General features: G+C 47.8%; 1 protein-coding gene across 3 annotated transcripts in view; it reads right to left on the bottom strand.

Annotated features, from left to right (window-relative positions):
- Window positions 1-25,608, bottom strand: part of SLC44A4 (solute carrier family 44 member 4) — a 72,658-nt gene that overhangs the window by 42,406 nt on the left and 4,644 nt on the right. Inside the window, exons 2-3 of one of the 3 annotated variants that reach the window (XM_083160114.1) lie at window positions 4,771-4,819; window positions 3,136-3,209 (exon numbers count right to left, since the gene is read on the bottom strand). In XM_083160114.1, coding sequence (XP_083016240.1) covers window positions 3,136-3,209; window positions 4,771-4,819 — 123 coding nt within the window. Of the gene's footprint in view, window positions 1-1,060; window positions 1,157-2,569; window positions 2,632-3,135; window positions 3,210-4,770; window positions 4,820-25,608 lie in introns of those variants that run through there. The other 2 variants (XM_083160115.1, XM_083160116.1) reach the window with 2 other exon arrangements.

Genomic DNA, 25,608 nt, shown 5'->3' with positions numbered 1-25,608 from the left:
GCCCTGACTATATGCCAAGTATACAGTTGATACTGCATATACAAATGGGCATTTAAGTTACATATTTAGTCCAGAATCAATTGTGGTATACCAATTATACTTAGAGTATCATATAAACTACATAAAATCCATAGGATATATATGCCCACCTATATGATATAAGGGCACAATATTACCGTATCGGCTCTCCCGCCTGGATTATACCACGTGGACTTATTATTAAAAAGACATACCACCGTCTATAAACTGCATATGTAGCTTAACAACTCCACATACCAGTAGAGTACCGTCTAGTGCCTACAAGGGTCCGGCAAGGACTACATAGCTTACCTGCCAGATATCAAATCAAGCAATACAGCGAATGACATAGAGATATCTGAGACAGAGTATCTCATTGCAGAATTATATCTCGTGCTATACATCCTGGTGTACTATATCCCAAGTCTAGAATCAGCATCTACCTACATTTTAAATCTATTCAGCACAAATTTTCTAAATTCTTTTCACATATGTTATGTATTTGTATGTTGCATGTTTGTCAATTTTAACCTCTTGATTTCGCAATTACAGTGGGCAATCCTGAATCCACTAACTAATAAAGATTAACAGGATTCCCATTTTTGAATAAAAATGGAATATATTCCATAAAAAAAAAAATCGATACAATAAACCCGCTTTCCTTTTGGTGTGCATCCGCCGCAACGACTCTTTCTCTTTTTTCTCGACTAGTAAGTGAGGGCGCCTGGGGGGCTGCGGGGCAATCGTTACCCACTGCCTCCACTTAATGTCGCCGCCGGTACCTGCCGCTGTGCCGCATCAGTCTGCGGTCCCGGCCGGGTCTCCCGGCTCCTACTAATGAAATTGACACTTAGAAAATGGCTGCCCCCGTACTGCAGACCGTTTTTAAGGATGCTAGAGGAGGCCTATGCCTCCTCTAGCATGGGTGGTGGGGTGGGGGTAAAGAGGAGGCGCTGCCAAAATGTGCGGCGGGGGGGAGCTTAAATAATAGTTACGCCACTGCCCCTTACCCGGCCTTTACACCCTAATTATCACTACTCACCTATAGTATGTAACAATACATATTAGCATCTACTAGCTGCGGCTATTTATGAATGTAACACCTTTTACTACTTCTAGTGTGATGCCATTGGGCGCAGGATCTGACGCTCCGAGAGGGCTATCTGCAACCATTGACGGTATAAAGACACATTTGTACAAGGTATATCATGAGGGAACAGAGGGAACCAACAGAGGGAAAGAGATGAGAGAGATAACAGATGCAGAGGTGACAGAGGGAGAGAGATGAGAGAGATAACAGATGCAGAAGCGACAGAGGGAGAGAGATGAGAGAGGTAACAGATGCAGAAGCGATAGAGGGAGAGAGATGAGAGAGGTAACAGATGCAGATGCGACAGAGGGAAAGAGATGAGACAAATAACAGATGCAGAGGTGACAGAGGGAGAGAGAGGAGAGAGATAACAGATGCAGAAGCGACAGAGGGAGAGAGATGAGAGAGATAACAGATGCAGAAGCGACAGAGGGAGAGAGATGAGAGAGATAACAGATGCAGAAGCGACAGAGGGAGAGAGATGAGAGAGATAACAGATGCAGAAGTGACAGAGGGAGAGAGATGAGAGAGATAACAGATGCAGAGGTGACAGAGAGAGAGAGATGAGAGAGATAACAGATGCAGAAGCGACAGAGGGAGAGAGATGAGAGAAATAACAGATGCAGATGCGACAGATGGAGAGAGATGAGAGAGATAACAGATGCAGAGGTGACAGAGGGAGAGAGATGAGAGAGATAACAGATGCAGAAGCGACAGAGGGAGAGAGATAAGAGAGATAACAGATGCAGAAGTGACAGAGGGAGAGAGATGAGAGAGATAACAGATGCAGAGGCGACAGAGGGAGAGAGATGAGAGAGATAACAGATGCAGAGGCGACAGAGGGAGAGAGATGAGAGAGATAACAGATGCAGAAGCGACAGAGGGAGAGAGATGAGAGAGATAACAGATGCAGATGCGACAGAGGGAGAGAGATGAGAGAGATAACAGATGCAGAAGCGACAGAGGGAGAGAGATGAGAGAGATAACAGATGCAGATGCGACAGAGGGAGAGAGATGAGAGAGATAACAGATGCAGAGGCGACAGAGGGAGAGAGATGAGAGAGATAACAGATGCAGATGCAACAGAGGGAGAGAGAGGAGAGAGATAACAGATGCAGATGCGACAGAGGGACACAGATGAGAAAAATACATGGAGGCAGAAACAAGAGAGGCAGAGAGGAGAGAAGAGGCGACAGAGACAAGAAAGAGGGAGGGGCAAGAGAGAGACAACACAGGCAGCAGAAAAAGACAGAGAAAAGGAGGCAATCAGAGGCAGAGACACAGATGTAGAAGAGAAGAAACAGAGAGGATTATGAGAGCAGATAGAAGGAGGGGGAATTAATGAGGGAGAGAGACACAGAGTAAGGAGACAGACGGCCGAATGCAGAATCGCACGCAAAGCAGTCACACCTGCCACTGCTCACACTCACAATTGCCACTTCTCACACTGAACACACTCACATGGTCGGTGGAGTCATACATTAGCATTTCTGTAGATCTATGATGCTTTCCAAAGCTGCACAGACGAATCTCCACCTGCGGCTAAATGAGCTGACACCAATAATCAGCTGGTCAGTTCCCTACAAACATGAGGATATCGCCGATTTCTGGTGTTATTCTACATTCTATTGCATGTGATGTGAAATGAGAACAACCCTGTGCAGTGTGTGCAGGTAATAGAGACACTGGACACTGTACCTACACAGAGAGAACGCCGGGCCACTGCATGCAGATAATCTCTTGTGATAACCGCCTCAGTCAGCCATCCTTACCATGGAAATGTATTCCTTTGCAGAGAGTTATCACCACTTACAATGCATTACAGATGATCAGGCTGAACAGGAGACTATGGATTAGCACCTCTAGGACTGTCTGCAGTAGGAGCATTCATAGCCGGCAGAAAGTTGAACATTGCATACATCACAGTACAGCGAATAAGGGTTGGTGTTTGGAAGCAGGAGAGGTAGTGGTGGAGGGGGGGGGGGGGGGGGTACTTATAGGGAAACAAACAAGTGTATTATTCTTACCCAAGATTCCAACCACCATATAGCCGAGAAGGAAGACCATAAACAGCACACAACATATTATGTCCGTGCAGCTCCTAGGGGGAGGAACAGAGGCAGCCAATCAGCAATGGTGGATAGACACACACAGGCCTGGATCTTATGAAACCACAAAGCTGCACAATACATGGTGCAACCATCTATATAGAATACAAATTGTGCCAACACAAAGTAAATCATCCTCAAGCATCTGTTTTTCCATTAAATAGGTAACGCTGGAGGAATTATAAAGGAATAAACCTTTGGGGGGAAAAAAAGAGAAGTCATTCTCAGAAATAATATGTATGGGGCGTAACTGAGCTAGAAGCACCAGAGCAGTGCGTGCTAGAAGCACCAGAGCAGTGCATGCTAGAAGCACCAGAGCAGTGCGTGCTAGAAGCACCAGAGCAGTGCGTGCTAGAAGCACCAGAGCAGTGCGTGCTAGAAGCACCAGAGCAGAAGCACCAGAGCAGTGCATGCTAGAAGCACCAGAGCAGTGCGTGCTAGAAGCACCAGAGCAGTGCGTGCTAGAAGCACCAGAGCAGAAGCACCAGAGCAGTGCGCGCTAGAAGCACCAGAGCAGTGCGCGCTAGAAGCACCAGAGCAGTGCGCGCTAGAAGCACCAGAGCAGTGCGCGCTAGAAGCACCAGAGCAGTGCGTGCTAGAAGCACCAGAGCAAAAGCACCAGAGCAGTGCGCGCTAGAAGCACCAGAGCAGTGCGCGCTAGAAGCACCAGAGCAGTGCGCGCTAGAAGCACCAGAGCAGTGCGCGCTAGAAGCACCAGGGCAGAAGCACCAGAGCAGTGCGCGCTAGAAGCACCAGAGCAGAGCGTGCTAGAAGCACCAGAGCAGTGCATGCTAGAAGCACCAGAGCAGAGCGTGCTAGAAGCACCAGAGCAGAGCGTGCTAGAAGCACCAGAGCAGAGCGTGCTAGAAGCACCAGAGCAGTGCGTGCTAGAAGCACCAGAGCAGAAGCACCAGAGCAGTGCGTGCTAGAAGCACCAGAGCAGAGCGTGCTAGAAGCACCAGAGCAGAAGCACCAGAGCAGTGCATGCTAGAAGCACCAGAGCAGTGCGTGCTAGAAGCACCAGAGCAGTGCGTGCTAGAAGCACCAGAGCAGAAGCACCAGAGCAGTGCGTGCTAGAAGCACCAGAGCAGAGCGTGCTAGAAGCACCAGAGCAGAGCGCGCTAGAAGCACCAGAGCAGAGCGCGCTAGAAGCACCAGAGCAGTGCGCGCTAGATGCACCAGAGCAGTGCGCGCTAGATGCACCAGAGCAGTGCGCGCTAGATGCACCAGAGCAGTGCGCGCTAGATGCACCAGAGAAGTGCGTGCTAGAAGCACCAGAGCAGTGCGTGCTAGAAGCACCAGAGCAGTGCGTGCTAGAAGCACCAGAGCAGAGCGTGCTAGAAGCACCAGAGCAGTGCGTGCTAGATGCACCTGAGCAGATTCACACCACAGGCAAGAAAGAGGTATCGCACAGCTTGTAATAGGTGCAGGATCATCCAAGTATGTCATCGCTTATAATTGTCCATAGATTATACTGGTCTGACAAGCGCAAAATGGCTGATAGGGAAGATGGCACAATCGCACATGGCACAATCGCACAATCGAATCACTCACCGAGATTTAATGGGACCTTTAAATTTCGGGTCAAATTTGGCGGGTTCTCCTATGGGAAAAAGAGAGAGAGAGGCATTAGCTGGCTTGATAAAGCAGAGTGGGACTTTATACAGTATACATGGCAGGACTACAGTATATAGTGGCATAGATCAGATTAAAAAAAAAAAAAAGACCTTTTTGTATGTAATCGTGTATGTTTTTTTTCCGATAAACAGTAAATGAGGGGTAGGAAGAAAAAAAAAAAAAAAGAGGTAGGGGAAGGGTACGCTTAGTAAAATGTGGGAAATGTAGATATATCTCAGTGCTTAACCCACGTGTCCCATGATGCCTCTAGTGTCCATGACATTCTTACCGACCTTGCTTCACCCTCCTGTGGGAGGGGGAAGCCTGGTCAGCGTAAAGGGGTGTGGTCAGCAGGTAGGTGGGCTGACCAGGTCGCTGGTTGCTATGAGGCCGTAACAAAGCAGGGAGGATTCTGGGAGGACTCTGGGTGACGGAGCTACACACATTTCTGCCAACTATAACAAGGCAGGAGGCCAAGAGGGGACCACTGTACATTAACATATATCTGTGCCAAATATGACGCAGGCTGTATTATTTATATAAAAGGGGAAATGGTCTGCAGCGCTCAAGTGGGGAGAGGTCACACACGTTGTATATCAGCAGCCACTAGATGGAGGTATGACAGCCTCCAATACATACCTCCCAACTTTTTGAAGATTAGAATAGGGACACTCACGCGGCGAAGCCGCACGAGCGTCCGAAAAGGGGGGTGTGTCATATGCAAATGGGGCGTGGCTTATGCAAATTAAGCCACACCCTCCTTTTCGGTCCCGAATAGATGCCGTGCGCATGCGCACAGAGTCTATTCTACTACATTGGGGGGTCTCCCAACTGCCACCCCCCGCAGCGGGACAATGCCTGCCGCGGGTGGGACAGCGGGACAGGACCCGAAAATCGGGACTGTCCCGCTGTAATCGTGACAGTTGGGAGGTATGTCAATGCACCATCGGCCAGTGTGTACTAGCGATAGATCTGAATGGATTTGGGTGTTTTTCTTGTTCTATTGGCATACCTCCCAACTGTCCCGCTAAACGCGGGAACGTCCCCGCGTCCCTCCCGCGGCCGGCAGTGTCCCGCTGCGAGGGGGGGCAGTTGGGAGTCCCCCCCAATATCACAGAATAGACGCTGTGCGCATGCGCACGGCATCTATTCGGGACCGAAAAGGAGGGTGTGGCTTAATTTGCATAAGCCACGCCCCATTTGCATATGACACACCCCCCCTTTTCGGACGCTCGTGCGGCTTCGCCGCGTGAGTGTCCCTATTCTAATCTTCAAAAAGTTGGGAGGTATGTATTGGAGGCTGTCATACCTCCATCTAGTGGCTGCTGATATACAACGTGTGTGACCTCTCCCCACTTGAGCGCTGCAGACCATTTCCCCTTTTATATAAATAATACAGCCTGCGTCATATTTGGCACAGATATATGTTAATGTACAGTGGTCCCCTCTTGGCCTCCTGCCTTGTTATAGTTGGCAGAAATGTGTGTAGCTCCGTCACCCAGAATCCTCCCTGCTTTGTTACGGCCTCATAGCAACCAGCGACCACGCTGACGTGATACATTACTGGGCACAGCAGTTATTATAGTTTGCTTTACTTGGTGTCCGTAGCTGCTTCAGGTGGGAGGCAGATGTCACATGACACCAAGGCCCGCCGCCAATTAGGCCATCTCCCGCCAGATTAAATGTAAGTCTAGCCTTACTTTTATTTGTGAAAGGAAGAAAAAGCATTCGCTGGTGTGTATACGAACGGATTCGGGTGGTGGGGGGGGGCGTGCCTCCATCATGCTAGGCAGTGAATATACACTGCCTAGCAAACAGGTTTGAATCAGGCCCACAGTTAAAAATTCGGTACTTATTTCCTAGCACGACGCCCATCGCATAAGATTGTATGCCTTAATTAAGTGGGGATAGTGGGGGTATGAAAATGTAAGAGGACGCGTACTGCGTGAGATCCATAAGATGCAATATTGTACATACAATTAAAAATCTTTTCAATTGTATAGATTGTATATCTCGTCGATCTCGTCCATGCACAAACACATAAGATGCATGCAATGCTTGCGATATCGTCCCGACAAATACAATCTAGATCGTGGGCGCCGTGCTAGGAAATAAGTACCCAAAATTCAAATAGGGGAGCCACTGCCAGTGCTTCAGTTTGGAATGGCAGTTGGTTTTAGTGGGTGTGGCTCCCCTAGTTGAAGCTTGAACATTGCTGCAGCCGCACCTCTGGAGCCTCCCCTGGTAATAATCATTCCCATATACAACATGTACTTCAGGGTTGCCTACCCTCCCGCAATGGCCGGGAGTCTCCAGAAAATGGAGTTCACCTCCCAGCCCCCCGGAAAGTTGGGCAACCCTCCCAGAAATCGGCGGCACCCCCCAAATCTCCCTGGCCACATCGGTAAATTACTGCGATTTGCGACTTTTTGGGGGAGAGGGTAAAATATGCAAATTGCGTTATTTGGCCCCACCCCCTCACTGCAGATCCAGGAATTGGGGGATTTGCCGTACTAGGGGAGCGGCTTGATGACTGCTATATCAGGCCCTGCCCCCCAAAGTGCTGCTGGCAGTCTCCTCCCTGGGCTTCTCCCTTACAGGAGAGTTTAAAAGTAGGCAACGCTGACGTACCTTAATCCATATTAATCTGTGACTTCACGCCACCTCCACCCCTCTCATTCCTCTCCCTGATCTCAGATCAGCGCTATCAGTAAAGTTATTATGTGATTACTGCAGGACATTTACAGCTGTTATCACTTAATTACCAGGAAAATGATGCACTTAACCTTGAATACTGTGAACAATACTGATTAGTCTTATCCACGTCTCTGTGGATTTACTACAGGACTTCAATTACATAAACTTTATTGTAATACACATAGCAGTAGTAAATACCAAACAAACAAACAAATAATAAAATGATATTATACTGTGTGTATATATATATATATATATATATATATATATATACCCCAAAACGGCCCGTCGAGGTCAATAAAGCATTTGACGTTTTCCAAGCTGCAGTGACGTGTTTGTTCCAGCAACCTTTGGGAAGGTGGGACCCTGCTTTTTATTCTAACCTCAACAAAGGCAACAAAGACCGGGCTGCTACCGTTGTCTTAATTGTGTAGTGTGTAGAGCCCTTATGACCGGCAATGATTTTGCACACCCCCTGACTGGCAAACGCGTCCCCATACGGCACATAGTCACATGCACGACTAAATACATCATATATCTTATATTGTGCCCGTGTGGCAAAGGTTATGTCGGCAAAACCGACCGCACTTTGCGGGAAAGGATTGCCGGACACAAGTCGACTTTACGTGCCGCATTTGCGAGTGGACATAGTGACCAACCTGTGGCTCGGCATTTTGTGACAGCCGGCCACAGCATGAGCCAGTTAAAATATATCATCATTGACCATGAACCTGCCAATAAAAGGGGTGGTGACCGGTCACTACGGTTGTTACAAAGGGAAGCACGTTGGATCCACAGCCTGGGGACCCTTGCTCCCAGAGGGCTTAATGAGTCCGCTGGATTACACTGTTTCCTATGATTCCCTGATCTCATGCACACTGCCTCTCATGTCATGTCTCTTGCGTGCACACTTTGCTGCACTTAACCGCAGTTGCGGATTACCGCACACCATTGATGCTTGCTAGGTTGCACTGCCATATTGATTTATTTGCGTCTTTTCGCTTACAGCTGCTATTGTGCTCGGCACCCTCCCAACATTGGCATCTACCCCAGCACCTGCGAACACGTTCTGCGATCGCTGCTATTTTTTCGCTGTACCTGCTGTGCTTGTATATCTCATTACTTACTGCTTATGTACTGTATGTGACATTTTTTCTTGTTTATATCGTGTATATTCACTTTTGTTTCACTGTTCCGTCTTTTGTGTTTAGATTGTTGTCCGGGCAACGGGCGGTGGATGATGGCGTCATCAGTGGGCGCGTCATTCGTGACCGGGGCCGTCGGGATGATTTCACGTGGTGTGGTGTTCCTGATATAGGTATGTGCTTTTACTTGTGTATTGCATCCTGATGAAGAAGTAATTAAACTTCGAAAACGTTTGATCCAGCTCTGTCTGCTTTGACTCATTGAAACAGCCTCCGGGTGCCGCTTGTCATCTTTCTATCACTGGATACTGCGGTATCATCTAGCTTGGCACCGGAGCACTTACATTTGTGTTTGGAAGTGCTGCCCCATCTGTACTATATATATATATATATATATATATATATATATATATATATATATATATAATAGCTGTCAACGTTTCGGGAGATTTAATCCCTTTTTCAAGACATGTCTTGAAAAAGGGATTAAATCTCCCGAAACGTTGACAACTTGACCTGTGTTTGGGTATCATTTTGTGACTACACATGCTGTTGAAAGTCTTCTGAGTGCCACGGACAGCTATTACCTTATTGATTTCCCTTCCTTAAGGGAATTGGAGGCACCTCTAGCAGCTGCAAATATTTTCTTTGCTAGTGCCGGACAACAGGATTTTCAGGGGGCGAGTTTATTTCTAAACATACCGTCTGGGGTGGGAGGGCTCTGTCTGTGCCACTGCCTTAAGTTATGTGGTGGGCACTGGGTTAGGAAGGTGGGCAGGCCGTCCTGAGTGTAGCTCTTTCTGCGCGCTGTGCGGCGCCAGCGTCTCCGTCTGACGTCAGACGCCGGCGCAGCACTTTATAGTTTATACCCAGAGGCAGAGCACAAAGCGCTGGCTGGCTCCCGGCTCCACTGCACTGACAGGGGAGTGAGCGGCGGGCGGCGGACAGTAGTGCGCACAATTAAAATGTTTGTGCGCACACCTTGCAGGGAACATTGCCGGGCGCCCTGGCTGTTTAACAGAGGCGGACAAGCCGTGCAGCGCCCCGGGCTGCTGCACGGCTTGTCCGCCTCTAGAAACGGCCCTGAACGGTACTTTAGCGCCTCAGTAATTTTGGGGGGGGGCAAGCTGCCCCCTCCCGTTCCGGCGCCACTGTATATATATATATATATGGATTAAATTAGTTGCGTCTCCAATCAGCACTATCTAGATGGTAAGTGTTCAGCCCGTCTCCCGGAAGTTTGTATGGTAGCGGTGCAGCAGCGTGTCAGCGTGTCAGTATGAAGGATTCAACCCTGCCATTGGAAGTGGTATATGCAGGTATACACCGGAAACGGGGCCAGCTGCTTTAAGCTTCAAAAGTGATAAAATGGAGAGTGATCAACAGACAGCCAATCAGCTCCTACCTGCCATGTCACAGACTGTGTTTGAAAAATGTCAGGCAGGAGCTGATTGGCTGGCTGTTTATCACTCTTCATTTTATCACTTTTGAAGGCTAGTGCATCTCTGGCCCTCGATCAAAATAGCTTTTCGACACGTTTCTCCACTACCACAAAAGTGTAGCAGTTTCATCAGAAGATATCCTTCTTCCAGAATAGTGGAGGCGCGGTCTGTTAGCAAGGGGTGTGGCCTGTACTCATGTTGCTCCTGTGAGGCCACGCCCCATTATGTGAGCCGCTGGTCACTCCCCCATCCCCTATGTCTCTGACAATAGACGCTGTGCAGAGCAGTGCCGGACAGGGGGAGACTTCCAACTGATCCCCCCCCCCACCGCGGGACACTGCCGGCCATGGGCGGGACATGGACAGGGCTGCCACCAGGAATTTTGGGGCCCGGGACAGATTTCCAGTCCAGGCCCCATGGGCCCCACCGTGGACCCCCATCCATCCTCCCCCCCCCCCCCCCCCCCACCTTCACTTTCCGCCCGACTCAGCAGGTCCCGAAGCACAGCCTGGCTGCCACGTAAAATGCAGCAACGGCGGGTGAGCCAATAAGAGCTTGTGTACCAGCAGCCGCTCTTATTGGCTAATGGTACACGAGCTTGGATTGGCTCAAAAGCCGGGGCAGCATTTTAATTGGCCGCCGGCTTCCTGCATTGAAGAAGCCAGGCTGTGCTTCGGGACCCGCTGAGGACCAAGTGCAGCGAAGGCAGCTTACATTGGATGATTGCTGTGGGCAAAATTAGCTGCCCGGGCTCTTCCAGAGCTGTACCCACCTTACCCCCTGTCGGCAGCCCTGGACGTGGAACCGTTCTATTGAACAGGACGGTCCTGCGAAAATCGGGACTGTGAGGAGGTATGGTTTATCCCTCTCCAAGATTTGATACACCTCCCCAGTTACGTCCAACACTAGTGTTAAGCAAAGATCTATGTACTGTACAGCCCTTATCACACTATTCTCACTCTCCTACGGAGTAAATATCTCTAATGACAACTTTATAATTTCCCGCTGGCGGCTACTGGTGTATACTGATAAGATGCTGTAATCAGGGCAGATAATTCCCAGTGACACTGATAAGCAGAGGCATCATCTATACACACTACGGAACACATGGAATGATCTGTGGACGTCCGCGTACTACAGCCACCAGCACAATGAGTTACTCCAGAACATTGTAAATATCCAGTGATACATATTGACATAAAGATTAGGGAATGTCAGTATAGCTGTAATACTGGAAGGTACAGAGACATAATGGAGGCACACAGCTCCGTGTCTGGATCAATATTGTGCGGTCACATTTCTGTTTAGTTTGTGAGCAATACAAAACACCAATAACAATCCACAGCAGGTATTACTGTATTACTACAGCGCGGTGGGGTCTGTACGCGCGGCTGTCTATAGGGGGCGACATCTCAAAGCCTCTAAAGAGGGCAACTCCTAGCGACTGGTGTACGGTCATGAAATCAACATGCATTGCGTCAACCACAGAAGGTTGACAAGTCGACACATGGAATAGGTAACAGGACTAGTTGACAGGGTTGGAAGGTTGACGTAAACATTAGGCTGACAATGGCTAGGTTAACAGTCAAAGGTCGACATGAGTTGTTCACATTTTTTTTGTGAGCCGACATGTGCCGACAGGTGGTATTTCATGCCCTACCAGCTACTAGGGCGTGGCGGGAGAATAGGATAGCGTGCCTAGCGACCTTTTGACTGTTGACCTAGCCACTGTCGACCTTCCAACCCTGTCAATCTTAGCCATGAGTGGGGGAGAGAAGCAACAGCAGCACCAGCCTGTCCTCTCTCTCCCAGAGTGGGTGTTGCACCCGCCGTCGCCAGTCCGTGACCCGCACACCTGGTATAATTTTTTTATGGGGTATGGCCACACCCCTCCCATTGGTCACGCCCCATACTTTTTTACCAGGGCCCGGCGGCGCTGACGGCGGGCCTGGTCCCAATCAATGTCAGCCTAATGACCTATACCCAAAGGGGCATAGAAAATCGGACAACACAGATTTTTGCACCTAACCCTATAGAGGTGCAAAGAAAAAAAAAAATCAATGAGTCCAGGGGTTCTACAAGGTCTAGTGACATCCCCCCCCCCCCCCCCCCCCCCCCCCATTCAGGTTTCGCCTTAATCTATTGCCCTCGAGCTGGGCACTCGTCCACCCCACCTATGCCCCCACTGTACACTGCCCCCTCCGCTTTCACTCTTGATTTCAGCTTTTGTAAACTACATAGAGGCTGAATCTAGATTTCTGTGTTTGTACAAACATCTCTCTGTAATCAGTGTGTAACTATGGTCTGGGTGTGGCAGAGAGTGTTCTGCAATAAGGAACAAAGGCACAGAGTTCTATTACCAGCCATGAATGTGCTGTTTATAGCCCACAAAGACTCATAATACTCTCCCAGGCTCACGCTCTTACTTTCCCCAGCCGTCCCCTAGGACTTCCCGCTGTAACCACTGCCCATGTTATACCCCCCCCCTCCTTATCTCTTTGCCTATCTCCCACACCTGTCGCTTATCTTTCATCCACGTCACGCGGCTTCACCCGGTTACTACTGTAGGACGCACGAACCTATTTCCCTGGCATATGCATTTATGGAAATATTTCCTCATCAGACTTGGCCGGCACCACATGGGTTAATGCAGGAGAGTTACTGGTATGAGGATAAACCTGGGCTGGAAATCTGACTGCTGGCGGTTATGACAGCATCACGCCTGCTGGTTTTACTAACAAATCACTGTGCTACAAGGGGTATGGGTCATAGGATCGCGTCAGTGAAGGTCGACGGCGCTTGGGTGGACACCTGAAATAGGTCGACAGTCAAAAGGGCGACGTGCGTTTTTTGCGGGTTTTTGTTCCGAATGTCGACATTGTCAACACGGACACTGTCTAAGTGTACCGCTCACCATGCTTCGGGCACGGTGCCTCGCTGCACATGGTACACCATTATATTCTTCCGCCATGCCGTAGTGGATGTTACGGTATAAAATACCGCCTGTCTGCACGTCAACTTAAACCAAAAAAAAAACATGAAATACTTATTTTATGTGTCGACCTAAGCACTGTCATCCGGTCGACTTACTGGTGCAATGCTCTGCAGTATCTAGCTAATGAATTGCACTGCAGAGTCCCTGGCGAGCACAGGGAGCCTAATTCATGTTTGTACGCCACGGCCGGTGTCCACGCCATGGAGTGAGTATAGGCAGTCTGAGCCAACGCCATGGTGTCGCGATCAATGCTCTCGCCATGAGGATTTCATGGAAAAGGAAGTGACCGTTTGGTTCACTGGAGACGCGCTGGGCACGGTCACCATGGCAACAACACAAAGAGTATAACACTGCGCAGGGTTTATTATGATTCACTGGACTGTAATAAAGTCACATGGGTACGGCAGAAAAGCGGAGACGTCCTCTATATTAGCAGTCATGGAGATAGAGAACCAAGCACAGGAGCTTGCACTCTAATAGAAGGAAACTGCACGTGCATTAGGGATGCACTGACCTCGTAATTACTAATTGCTGCAGAACATGTCAACACGGTCATATTCCCAGAAAGTAACCAGTAATTAAGAACAACAGAGGACACCATGGTAATAGGATCCCATGAGGCCAGCGATGGCCTGCGCTCCAGCAGCTTCCACCTCCGGCTCATCACTCCGACAACAGATACAGATCTCTGATCTATAGATATATAGGGCTGCATTCTATAGCATTATTCACATGACAGTCTCTCCACTGTATGTATACACAATAGGCTCCCTCGTAGAATACACTCAGCCTCCTGTAGTGCGCACTGTAAATGGATATTACCATGTAATACAGTCTCTCTGCCATTGTGACCTGTACAATTGTGCTCTTGTCTGCTTGGTCCCCATTGTACAGCACTGCTCTATCCTGCCATAGTCTTGGTCCCCATTGTACAGCACCGCTCTATCCTGCCCTAGGCTTGGTCCCCATTGTACGGCACCGCTCTATCCTGCCATAGGTTTGGTCCCCATAGTACAGCACCGCTCTATCCTGCCCTAGGCTTGGTCCCCATTGTACATCACCGCTCTATCCTGCCCTAGGCTTGGTCCCCATTGAACAGCACCGCTCTATCCTGTCCTAGGCTTGGTCCCCATTGTACAGCACCACTCTATCCTGCCATAAGCTTGGTCCCCATTGTACAGCACCGCTCTATCCTGCCCGAGGCTTGGTCCCCATTGTACAGCACCACTCTATCCTGCCATAAGCTTGGTCCCCATTGTACAGCACTGCTCTATCCTGCCCTAGGCTTGGTTCCCATTTTACAGCACCGCTCTATCCTGCCATAGGTTTGGTCCCCATAGTACAGCACCGCTCTATCCTGCCATGGGCTTCCTGTGATTTACTTTTATTATGCAGCATTACAGTGTGTGGCATCTCCATGTTATACCCCAAACAAGGGGAACGTAGAAGCACTCAGGGGTAGATTTCATTAAGTGCAAGTTGGCAGTCTGTGGAGATGTTGGCAGTCTGCAATGTGGAATCATGTCAAAAGCCTTACTAAAGTCTAGATGAGGTACAATGCCACCAATCCGATTTAACCTGCTATTTGATTCACAAAATAAAACAATAAGATTTGTTTGACATGATCTCCCCTGGTAAATCCATAATGTTTGGGATCTTGTAAATTGCTGGATGTAAGATATTCTTTTAAGAGTGTTTCCATCAATTCCCCCAACTACTTATATAAGGTTAACTGGTCTGTAGTTACTTGCCTCTTCCTTGCTTCCACTTTTGTGCAGTGTGACTACATTTGGTATTTTCCAGTTCTCTTGAATTACTACTATCCAGAAGCTGTTTAAATAAATCTGCTAATGGTGTTGCCAACACCCCTTTAAAATAATTTAGTTTTCTTAGAAGTATCCCATCTGGCCCATTGATTTATCAACTTCTAAAATAATGTATGATTGCAATTGCAGAGAATGTTGTACCTGAAGGAAAGAGTCACGTTCTGGGGGAAGGGGGGGGGGGGGTATATCACCTGGAAAGTTATATGGAAACATGTAGCGCTTGCAAGTAACAATGGACAAATGGAGAACCACAGAGCTCAATAAACCTGGATATTTTCAACAGCAATCCAATTTTAGGCTTTACAAGTAACACATCAGAGTATCGTACACATGTATTTTAATTACTGTTGTTCTATAAGCTTATTAAAAGCATAGTTACCGAATTTATGGCTGCACCAGAAGAGGGTGGTGCAGGGGGGCGTGGATAAGGAAGCTGTGTGTGGGAGGGGGAGGGACTATATCAATGTGGCCATGCCCCCACTACACAATGCAGAAATTACTGGCAGTGCAAATCAGGGTTACTGCTACAACGACGTGATCCAGTGCGATAAGTGTCTGCCCACTTGACTCGGCAAGTGGGCGGCAGGTTGAGGCAGTATCTGAGAGATTTGCTCACTCTAACAGGTGGGCGGGAGCCTCCTGGCTGTTCTAGCAAAGTAAGCGAGCAAGATAAAAAAAAATGTAAACGTATTTCTAAAAGTTAGAATACTTAGGCCAGATTTGATTATTGTTATCACTTGTTACTAATCTTACATGGTGCTCCAACCAATCAGTGCCTGTCATGCGTTTGAAAATGATAAATTAAGAGCTGATTGGTTGGAACACCATTAAATATTAGTAGAGTGAAAACAGGATTATCAGTAGTTAAATCTGCCCCTTAGTTAAATACCTTCTGGACTTTACCCCACCCACATTCTGTATTACATTTAAGTCATGCCATTTCAGTCTCTTATCTTCGAAATCTCTAGTAGACGAGACAAATGGGTAAAACAATACTGAAATACCACTTGCAGACGACATATACTTAAACCAGTTTAGCAGCATACCCTGCCTGCGACTGTTGCCATACACGAATGCGGCAGAATGTATTTCCAGAAAGATATATCCTGTTTAAATGTGTTACTAGCTAACGCTGGAGCAAACTTTTGGCCAAACATATGTCCCCACCTACCACAGCCAAGTGCCCTCATCAAGGCGGTCCCCATCTTTCCTAAGGTTCAAGCACTAGTAACACTTTTAGCATATTTCTATGTTTGATGCCGGTTGGGTTGTCCTGGGCCAGGGGGGCCCGTGCTCTTGATGAGCTGGGCCGATATTTTTGGCCAAAATTTTACTAATGATCTATATTTTACCCCATGTTCAATTGCAGAATTTATTATAATTGTACTAATACGTTCTTTGTGTTTAGTGTATGCACCTTTTTCTCTTCTTCTGTGGGGCACTATTCATTTATTTGATTTATTTATTAACAGTTTCTTATATAGCGCACACATATTCTGCAGCACTACAAGTCTCAGCCTTTGTAGCATCTCTTATGTTTAGAATTAGGGTGTGTAATTCCCCCTTCCCAACCCTAAAGGCCCCCCACATACACTACACAATTTGGGCCCAATTTCAACTGATTCCAACGGATCGGGTCGAGAGATCGGGTGAAATCGGCCAGTCAGAGGTTGGACATAAGATAAATCATGTGCAGCCATCAGCACCCAAGATGTATCGCATCCGATGAGGCGGGCGGGGAGCGGTGGGTGGTGACCGGAGTGCGGTGGGAGAATTAAAAATCCTCAGCCAATCAGGGCCCGTCCAGGCTTTTGAATAGGAATTTTCAATTCTAACAGGGCGGAAGTGCTATTACAGCGGCCACGGCGTGTATGATAATTTATTGATCAGATTCAGCAGCTGCAGTAGTAATACTTCAGCGACCAGCGGGACTCGGGGGGCGGCCAGTGCACCCACAGAATCGGCGCCTATGATTCTGGAGGACCAGAATTGGGGAACAGACACAACGGAGATGTACACAAGCACCATATTTGTAATAAAATATTTATATGTTGCTGGTTGTGAAGTGACCTGCAGATAGAACGTTGTCCTTCAGTGCAGCACACACCTGACCCCTCTGTCACTCTATTTCATAATCGCTAATTACGCTATATGATCCATTCATTTACGTACGTATGACAACGCAATAAACAAACCACAAAACACATTGTTTCATTGTTACTCCAGATTGTGCAACTGACATCAGTGTATACAGCAAGGGACCGCGCCAGGACAACTGATACACATAGGCCCCGAAGAGCATGGGCGTAACTGTCGTGGGTTCCATTGCTAAGGGGCCCAGAGGCTTAGGGGGGCCCAAACCCAGGTTATAGAGTTGCATACCAGTTTCACAGATTTACCTATTATGCAGCTGGGTCTGATGATCAGACTCTGATCCATCGCCCAGCTGGGCCTGACATCACATATTCAGTGGGAGGAGCATGTAGTTGATGTTAGAATGGTAAGAGGGTACTATAATGTTACAGAATGAGAATTGAAGCACGGTAGGAGCGTGTAGTTGATGTTAGAATGGTAAGCGGGTACTATAATGTTACAGAATGAGAATTGAAGCACTGTACTGTGGCACAACATGAAAAGAAGCCATTATAGTGTGGCCTGATAAAAACTTGGGCACTGTAACGTGGCGTACCATGAACTGTAGGGCACTAATGTGGCACAGAATGAACAGTGGGCACTAATGTGAAATAATTTGAACTGGGAACACTGTATGACATAATGGTCCTTATTCTGGCTGACCCCCACCCACACAGCATTTTTAGCAGATATTTTGTACGTCAGAGCGGTTGGCACTCAAAGGGGTTAAATTTGGAAAATGCGCGGTCCCCGTTGTATGCTCTGAGACCGGCACGTTCACCCATAGCGAATCATCTGAGATCACGGCAATTTAAGATAAGACTTTTATTACAGTTATCAATGAAGCCCTTAAATCCTCAGGCTGGAGAGACACCAACTGTGACAATAAAAGATGAAAGATTAAATTGCTATTATCCCCGACACCCAGTCTCTGACATTTATTTGCCGCTATGTCGCTAGATTTTGTTTTTGCAAGGTGACAGCATACTACAAATCTCCAGATGCTTTACTACAGTATTGCCCCTTTCAGACTGCACTTAAAAACCGGAATTTTGACGATTTTTAACCGTTTTAAAACAGTAATCTGTGCGGTCTGAAAGGTGCAGGACCACTTTACCGTTTTACAAAAGCCGTTTTTGTAAAACGGTTAAAATGGAGGGTCCTACCAGTTTCAGACCTGGTATTTTGGCATCAAATGGTTTTCCACCATTGGTGATGCAGAAGCAACACTGAGCTTAGCTCCGCCCCCAATACTCTGACAAAGCTCCACCCTGGGTTTTTATTGAACAATGGCCTATTGTACTGTAAAGCACAGGCAGCCCCCCCTGGACAGGACACCCCCGGACAAGACATCCCCTGGGGTGATGGTTCTCCTGCAGATGGTTTCACACCATCAGGGTTATTACCATCGATCGTAACCATTGTGCCTACATCCATACATTGGACATTGTGCTTTGATCTGTACTCTCTGGGATGTTAGACGTCAATGGGGTCGATCCTATATACTGCGAATGGTGCAATGGGCCCTTGCCACAGAATTTAAACACCGGCAATGGCACCCGATGTTGTGCGATTTCCAGCCATAAAATGATCACGGCTAATAGGATCAACCCCAATGTCTGTTATACTGACCCACATTCCAGGACACGTAGTTTGGCCCAAGGGGGCTTAGTATCCCAATTTGTGGCAAAGTGTGTCTTTAAGTCCTGCAATTGCCGCAACGGAAAGGGGGTGGGGCTTAATGATGTCAATTCCACCACCATGCCAATAAAATCCCCAATTGGTCCTCCACCCAGGAAACCGGTCGAGTACAATGAAAGCAAACATCTCATTGTTGCACTGATTTGGACACAGATTTGAGCATTTTAAAGTAAATGACCATCAGCGCCTGTGTGAGTCATATACCCAGCAGCGGAGATCCAAGAAATTGTGTCCCAACAGTCAGCCTGCGCAGATCATGGAGCAGAACGCAATATACAATATGTTCGGGTATGGATAAAAAATGTCACCAGGGGGAGAATAAAGCCTCCCGGTACTTATATGTTAGTTGGGCGCCCACTAAGCTATTTGCTTAGTTTTGTTTTCCGCCTCCCCTCGCTACGCTTCGGGCTCGGTGGCTCACCCCACTATATAAATTCATCTACATGCCGACATGTATAGTGGGGTATGAGTGTACTAACTATAGTGGGCGCCCAACTAACATATAAGTACCAGCCTCCCTATATGGTCTGGGCACGTAGCAAAAAGTGGAACGGTCCGGACCACAGGGGGGAGGCTGGGATCTCCCCTCTTCCCCATGTCCCTGGTGAAAGCTATCATAGGCATCCCCCCGGACAAAACATCCCCGGACCGGACACCCCCTGGACCGGACACTACAAGCTCCAGAATGCAGAGTTAGATGGGCGGTCCGGTGTTATGGGGTCTTGTCCGGCTCCGGTTTTTACTTAGTCCCGGTATGTTCTTGTTTCAAGTGTTTTACATGCAGCATACAAAGGAGGAAAAACTATTGTCAATCCTAACATGACTGGATCAAAGAGCCAGTGGAACGATAGGGATGAGAACACACAGATAGTGTATGGGTGAATACACAGAAATGACACAAATACTGACCCGATGAATGATGAGTACACACAGTAACAACGGACCAACGCAGGAGGTTTCTATGCAACGTTACAGCGGCAACCGAACAGGTGCTTCGTGTCCTCTGGAGAAAAACGCTATAGACTATTATATTTGTCATGCCGCCTCATTTGTTCGTATGTGTTTCAGTATATTTTTAATTACATTTAAGTAAGGTACCCGGAGGATCAAAATATTGACAAAGGTCAACACCAAGGTCAACATGCCTTAAGTCAACAGGTCCAAAATTTACAAAGATGGAAGATTGACCTTGACGAGTTTTTCAACCTGGCCACCTTTTATATCCGTCGACCTTGACCACTGTCAACTTTTCATGTCAAAAGGTCAACATGAGTAGAATAGTATGTGAGAGGGCGCAGTACACTTATACTGTGTCCATGTAGAGAGGGAGTATAATAGTGTGCGAGGGGAAGCGGTACACTTATACGGTGTCCATGTAGAGAGGGAATATAATAGTGTGCGAGGGGACGCGGTACACTTATACGGTGTCCATGTAGAGAGGGAATATAATAATGTGCGAGGGGACGCGGTACACTTATACAGTGTCCATGTAGAGAGGGAATATAATAGTGTGCGAGGGGACGCGGTACACTTATAGAGTGTCCATGTAGAGAGGGAATATAATAGTGTGCGAGGGGATGCGGTACACTTATACGGTGTCCATGTAGAGAGGGAGTATAATAATGTGCGAGGGGACACGGTACACTTATACTGTGTCCATGTAGACAGGGAATATAATAGTGTGCGAGGGGACGCGGTACACTTATACAGTGTCCATGTAGAGAGGGAATATAATAGTGTGCGAGGGGACGCGGTACACTTATACTGTGTCCATGTAGAGAGGGAGTATAATAGTGTGCGAGGGGACGCGGTACACTTATACAGTGTCCATGTAGAGTGGGAATATAATAGTGTGCGAGGGGACACGGTACACTTACACGGTGTCCATGTAGAGAGGGAATATAATAGTGTGCGAGAGGGCGAGGTACACTTATACGGTGTCCATGTAGAGTGGGAATATAATAGTGTGCGAGGGGACGCGGTACACTTATACGGTGTCCATGTAGAGAGGGAATATAATAGTGTGCGAGGGGACACGGTACACTTACACGGTGTCCATGTAGAGAGGGAATATAATAGTGTGCGAGAGGGCGAGGTACACTTATACGGTGTCCATGTAGAGTGGGAATATAATAGTGTGGAGGGGACGCGGTACACTTATACTGCGTCCATGTAGAGAGGGAATATATTAGTGTGCGAGGGGACGCGGTACACTTATACTGCATCCATGTAGAGAGGGAGTATAATAGTGTGCGAGGGGACGCGGTACACTTATACGGTGTCCATGTAGAGTGGGAATATAATATTGCGCGAGGGGACGCGGTACACTTATACTGTGTCCATGTAGAGAGGGAGTATAATAGTGTGCGAGGGGACGCGGTACACTTATACTGTGTCCATGTAGAGAGGGAGTATAATAGTGTGCGAGGGGACGCGGTACACTTATACTGCATCCATGTAGAGAGGGAATATAATAGTGTGCGAGGGGACGCGGTACACTTATACTGTGTCCATGTAGAGAGGGAGTATAATAGTGTGCGAGGGGACGCGGTACACTTATACGGTGTCCATGTAGAGTGGGAATATAATATTGCGCAAGGGGACGCGGTACACTTATACTGTGTCCATGTAGAGAGGGAGTATAATAGTGTGCGAGGGGACGCGGTACACTTATACTGCGTCCATGTAGAGAGGGAGTATAATAGTGTGCGAGGGGACGCGGTACACTTATACTGCATCCATGTAAAGAGGGAATATAATAGTGTGCGAGGGGACGCGGTACACTTATACTGTGTCCATGTAGAGAGGGAGTATAATAGTGTGCGAGGGGACGCGGTACACTTATACGGTGTCCATGTAGAGTGGGAATATAATATTGCGCGAGGGGACGCGGTACACTTATACTGTGTCCATGTAGAGAGGGAGTATAATAGTGTGCGAGGGGACGCGGTACACTTATACTGCATCCATGTAGAGAGGGAGTATAATAGTGTGCGAGGGGACGCGGTACACTTACACGGTGTCCATGTAGAGAGGGAATATAATAGTGTGCGAGGGGACGCGGTACACTTATACTGCATCCATGTAGAGAGGGAATATAATAGTGTGCGAGGGGACGCGGTACACTTATACTGTGTCCATGTAGAGAGGGATTATAATAGTGTGCGAGGGGACGCGGTACACTTATACGGTGTCCATGTAGAGTGGGAATATAATATTGCGCGAGGGGACGCGGTACACTTATACTGTGTCCATGTAGAGAGGGAATATAATAGTGTGCGAGGGGACGCGGTACACTTATACTGTGTCCATGTAGAGAGGGAGTATAATAGTGTGCGAGGGGACGCGGTACACTTATACGGTGTCCATGTAGAGTGGGAATATAATATTGCGCGAGGGGACGCGGTACACTTATACTGCGTCCATGTAGAAAAGGAATATAATAGTGTGCAAGGGGACGCGGTACACTTATACGGTGTCCATGTAGAGTGGGAATATAATATTGCGCGAGGGGACGCGGTACACTTATACGGTGTCCATGTAGAGAGGGAATATAATAGTGTGCGAGGGGACGCGGTACACTTATACTGCATCCATGTAGAGAGGGAGTATAATAGTGTGCGAGGGGACGCGGTACACTTATACAGTGTCCATGTAGAGTGGGAATATAATAGTGTGCGAGGGGACACGGTACACTTACACGGTGTCCATGTAGAGAGGGAATATAATAGTGTGCGAGAGGGCGAGGTACACTTATACGGTGTCCATGTAGAGTGGGAATATAATAGTGTGCGAGGGGACGCGGTACACTTATACGGTGTCCATGTAGAGAGGGAGTATAATAGTGCGCGAGGGGACGCGGTACACTTATACTGCGTCCATGTAGAAAAGGAATATAATAATGTGCGAGGGGACGCGGTACACTTATACGGTGTCCATGTAGAGTGGGAATATAATATTGCGCGAGGGGACGCGGTACACTTATACTGCGTCCATGTAGAAAAGGAATATAATAGTGTGCGAGGGGACGCGGTACACTTATACGGTGTCCATGTAGAGTGGGAATATAATAGTGTGCGAGGGGACGCGGTACACTTATACTGCGTCCATGTAGAGAGGGAATATAATAGTGCGCAAGGGGACGCGGTACACTTACATGGTGTCCATGTAGACAGGGAATATAATAGTGTGCGAGGGGACGCGGTACACTTATACTGTGTCCATGTAGAGAGGGAGTATAATAGTGCGCGAGGGACGCGGTACACTTATACGGTGTCCATGTTGATGTATGACTATATGGACACCATGACTAAATGGACACCATGACTATATGGACTGTTGAGCTTATCTATGTTGACCATAAGCTTGTGTCGACCTAAGGCATTTCAACCTCTTCGGTGTCGACCTAGACATGGTCTGTCATCTATACCATAACCAGTAGGCCCTGGGCAAAGCAATGCACTCGGGCACCTACACACCCATTAACAGAAAGCAATTAAAAAGTATTATAATCTGCTGCCTCTTCCATACAGTGAGTGTCTTTTAGCACTCTGATTGGTGGACCGATCCAGCCATCCATCAAACCTCAATATTACACAGGTCTCTGGAAACCCTCCATAACCCAACAGCATCGGAGACGTAGAAAAGGAAGACATTAAAAGGTCTCCAACATACTGAAACTCAGCAGCCATTACACAGGGTGAGGGCGCGCAGTTAGACATTAATCCAGAGCTGTCAGCTTCGTGCTAAATGTCCCCATAAAAATGGATGATACATTAACGTGGCAGTCAGCACAGGGCAGAGCAATGCTGCTGGGGATTTGCAAGGTTTAAACGATTGCCGATCGACAGGGTTTTTTTCCTGGTGTGGAGGGCTCGATTCACACCTGATTGCTAGGCTGCGTATATTCCGTGCCAAGCGGGCAGATAAACGCTGCCCCGTCAAACGCACGCCGCCACTTACACAAAAATCATTTGATGGTCACTCACCATCGAATGATGTTACCTACCTTTGCAGATAGAAGTCTATTTACTTTTATCCTGCACGGTGATGGCCGAATTGGGGGCGGGCACTGCCATCATGTGACATCATCCGCCCACCCCGAGCAGCCATGAGCACAACTCTGTTCCCAGGTCCCCCCCCAGCTTTTCCATGGGCGGACCCACCGTTTTTGTGGGTACGCCCATGTAACAATGGGCGGACCTCAGAGACCACCCTCTGCCTGGCCAGCATTTTAGCAAACGCCCCGGCGAGTGTAAAACTCACCAAAGGCGCTTGCCCCAGGGGTGTAGACTTGCGCATGAGCAACTATGAGCATGCGCACTCCTCCACCAATGGGGACGAAGCCGAATTCTGTCTGAATCGGTCCCAAAGTTTTAATCAATATCTCAGGCCCAGCACAGTTTTACGGTTAGGGAATGCTAAAACTGGCAGTGCATGCTGGGATGTGAAGTTTCATCATAAAGGCTGGTGAACCATGACGTTGGCCCAGACACTATTAGTCCATGAGGAGTCAGGGTTTGTGGCTTAGATTTGCATAGACTTCTTAGATTTCCATACCCACAAGATCAGGAAGCACCAGAGGGAAAACACACAACCATAGTGATCAGATATCTGCACAACAACACAGGATGACACAAAGAGTCGCACAAACCTTCTATGTAGTATGCCAAGTCTAGCCTGATAGGTATCACTTCTTTTTTTATTTCACTGTCGAAATAAATGAACACATAAAAATGTGCAGGTGACAAAATAATCCAACAAACTAGAAAATAAAAACGGACACATTAACCGCAAGTCTGATCTACTGGCGGGGGAATGATCAGAGACCGCTGTATTTTACAAGCTAGGGTCAAGGTGCACTCGCTCTGGTTAACCACTCTTTGGGCCAGATTCTCGAAGCTTCAAAAGTGATAAAATGGAGAGTGATAAACAGCCAGCCAATCAGCTCCTGCCTGAGATTTTTCAAACACAGTCTGTGACATGGCAGGTAGGAGCTGATTGACTGGCTGTTTATCACTCTCCATTTTATCACTTTTGAAGCTTCGAGAATCTGGTCCTTTATCTGTATGTGCCGTGACAGACGGTTGTACTGGAAAATGATTGGATAGTGTTTTATAAATAACTGGCAAAGAAAAAAAATTGCCCCACCAAGGGCAGTTTGCAACCACACCTCCAAGTGTACATGGATTGAAAATGAACATAAACCCCCATGTCAGTAAATCCTGCTGGCAGGTGGCTTAGATACCTGCCCAGGTAGCCTCAGATCTGTCCAGTTTGGCGCCATACATTTTTGTTTTGAATTGCGGTGATCCAACAACCAGCCGGCCAGATCAGCCAGTGGGTCCAGCCTCATGTCTAGGATTGGGGCCAACAACAGAAATAGGGGAATGGTGAGGTGAGAGGAGAAAGAGGTTCCTCAACAACCTTCCTCATTCACGCTCCACTACTAGAAGTGGTGGGAAGTCCAACCTGGGAGATTTGGGCAAAAGCATGGAAGCCAGCAAACCCTTTACCTGGGGATCGAAAGTTCATCTGTCTTACAATGACCACTTCTCCGATCAATGTAAGCAGAACGTGCAGGCGGTGGGCCCAGGAGCAAAGGTATTGAGTCATTAGGATGACAGTAAATGGGTCAACAGTCAATTGGTCAACCACTTTTGGTTGCCACATGAAAAGGTCAACATGGAAAAAGGTTGACATTGGTACTTTATTTTCCCAGTGGGCATAGAGGGAGAAAATAAAAGTGCGATGAGCGCAGCGAGGAACCGTGCCCGAAGTGAGGGAACGCGGTACGCTCATACATCTGCCGACATAGACATGTCAACATCTGCCGA

The sequence above is a fragment of the Crinia signifera genome, chromosome 9 (assembly GCF_055691185.1).
Source record: "Crinia signifera chromosome 9, ASM5569118v1, whole genome shotgun sequence".
Lineage (NCBI taxonomy): Eukaryota > Metazoa > Chordata > Amphibia > Anura > Myobatrachidae > Crinia > Crinia signifera.
Note: the sequence above shows the minus strand (reverse complement) of the source record. Positions and strands in the feature narration are given on the sequence as shown.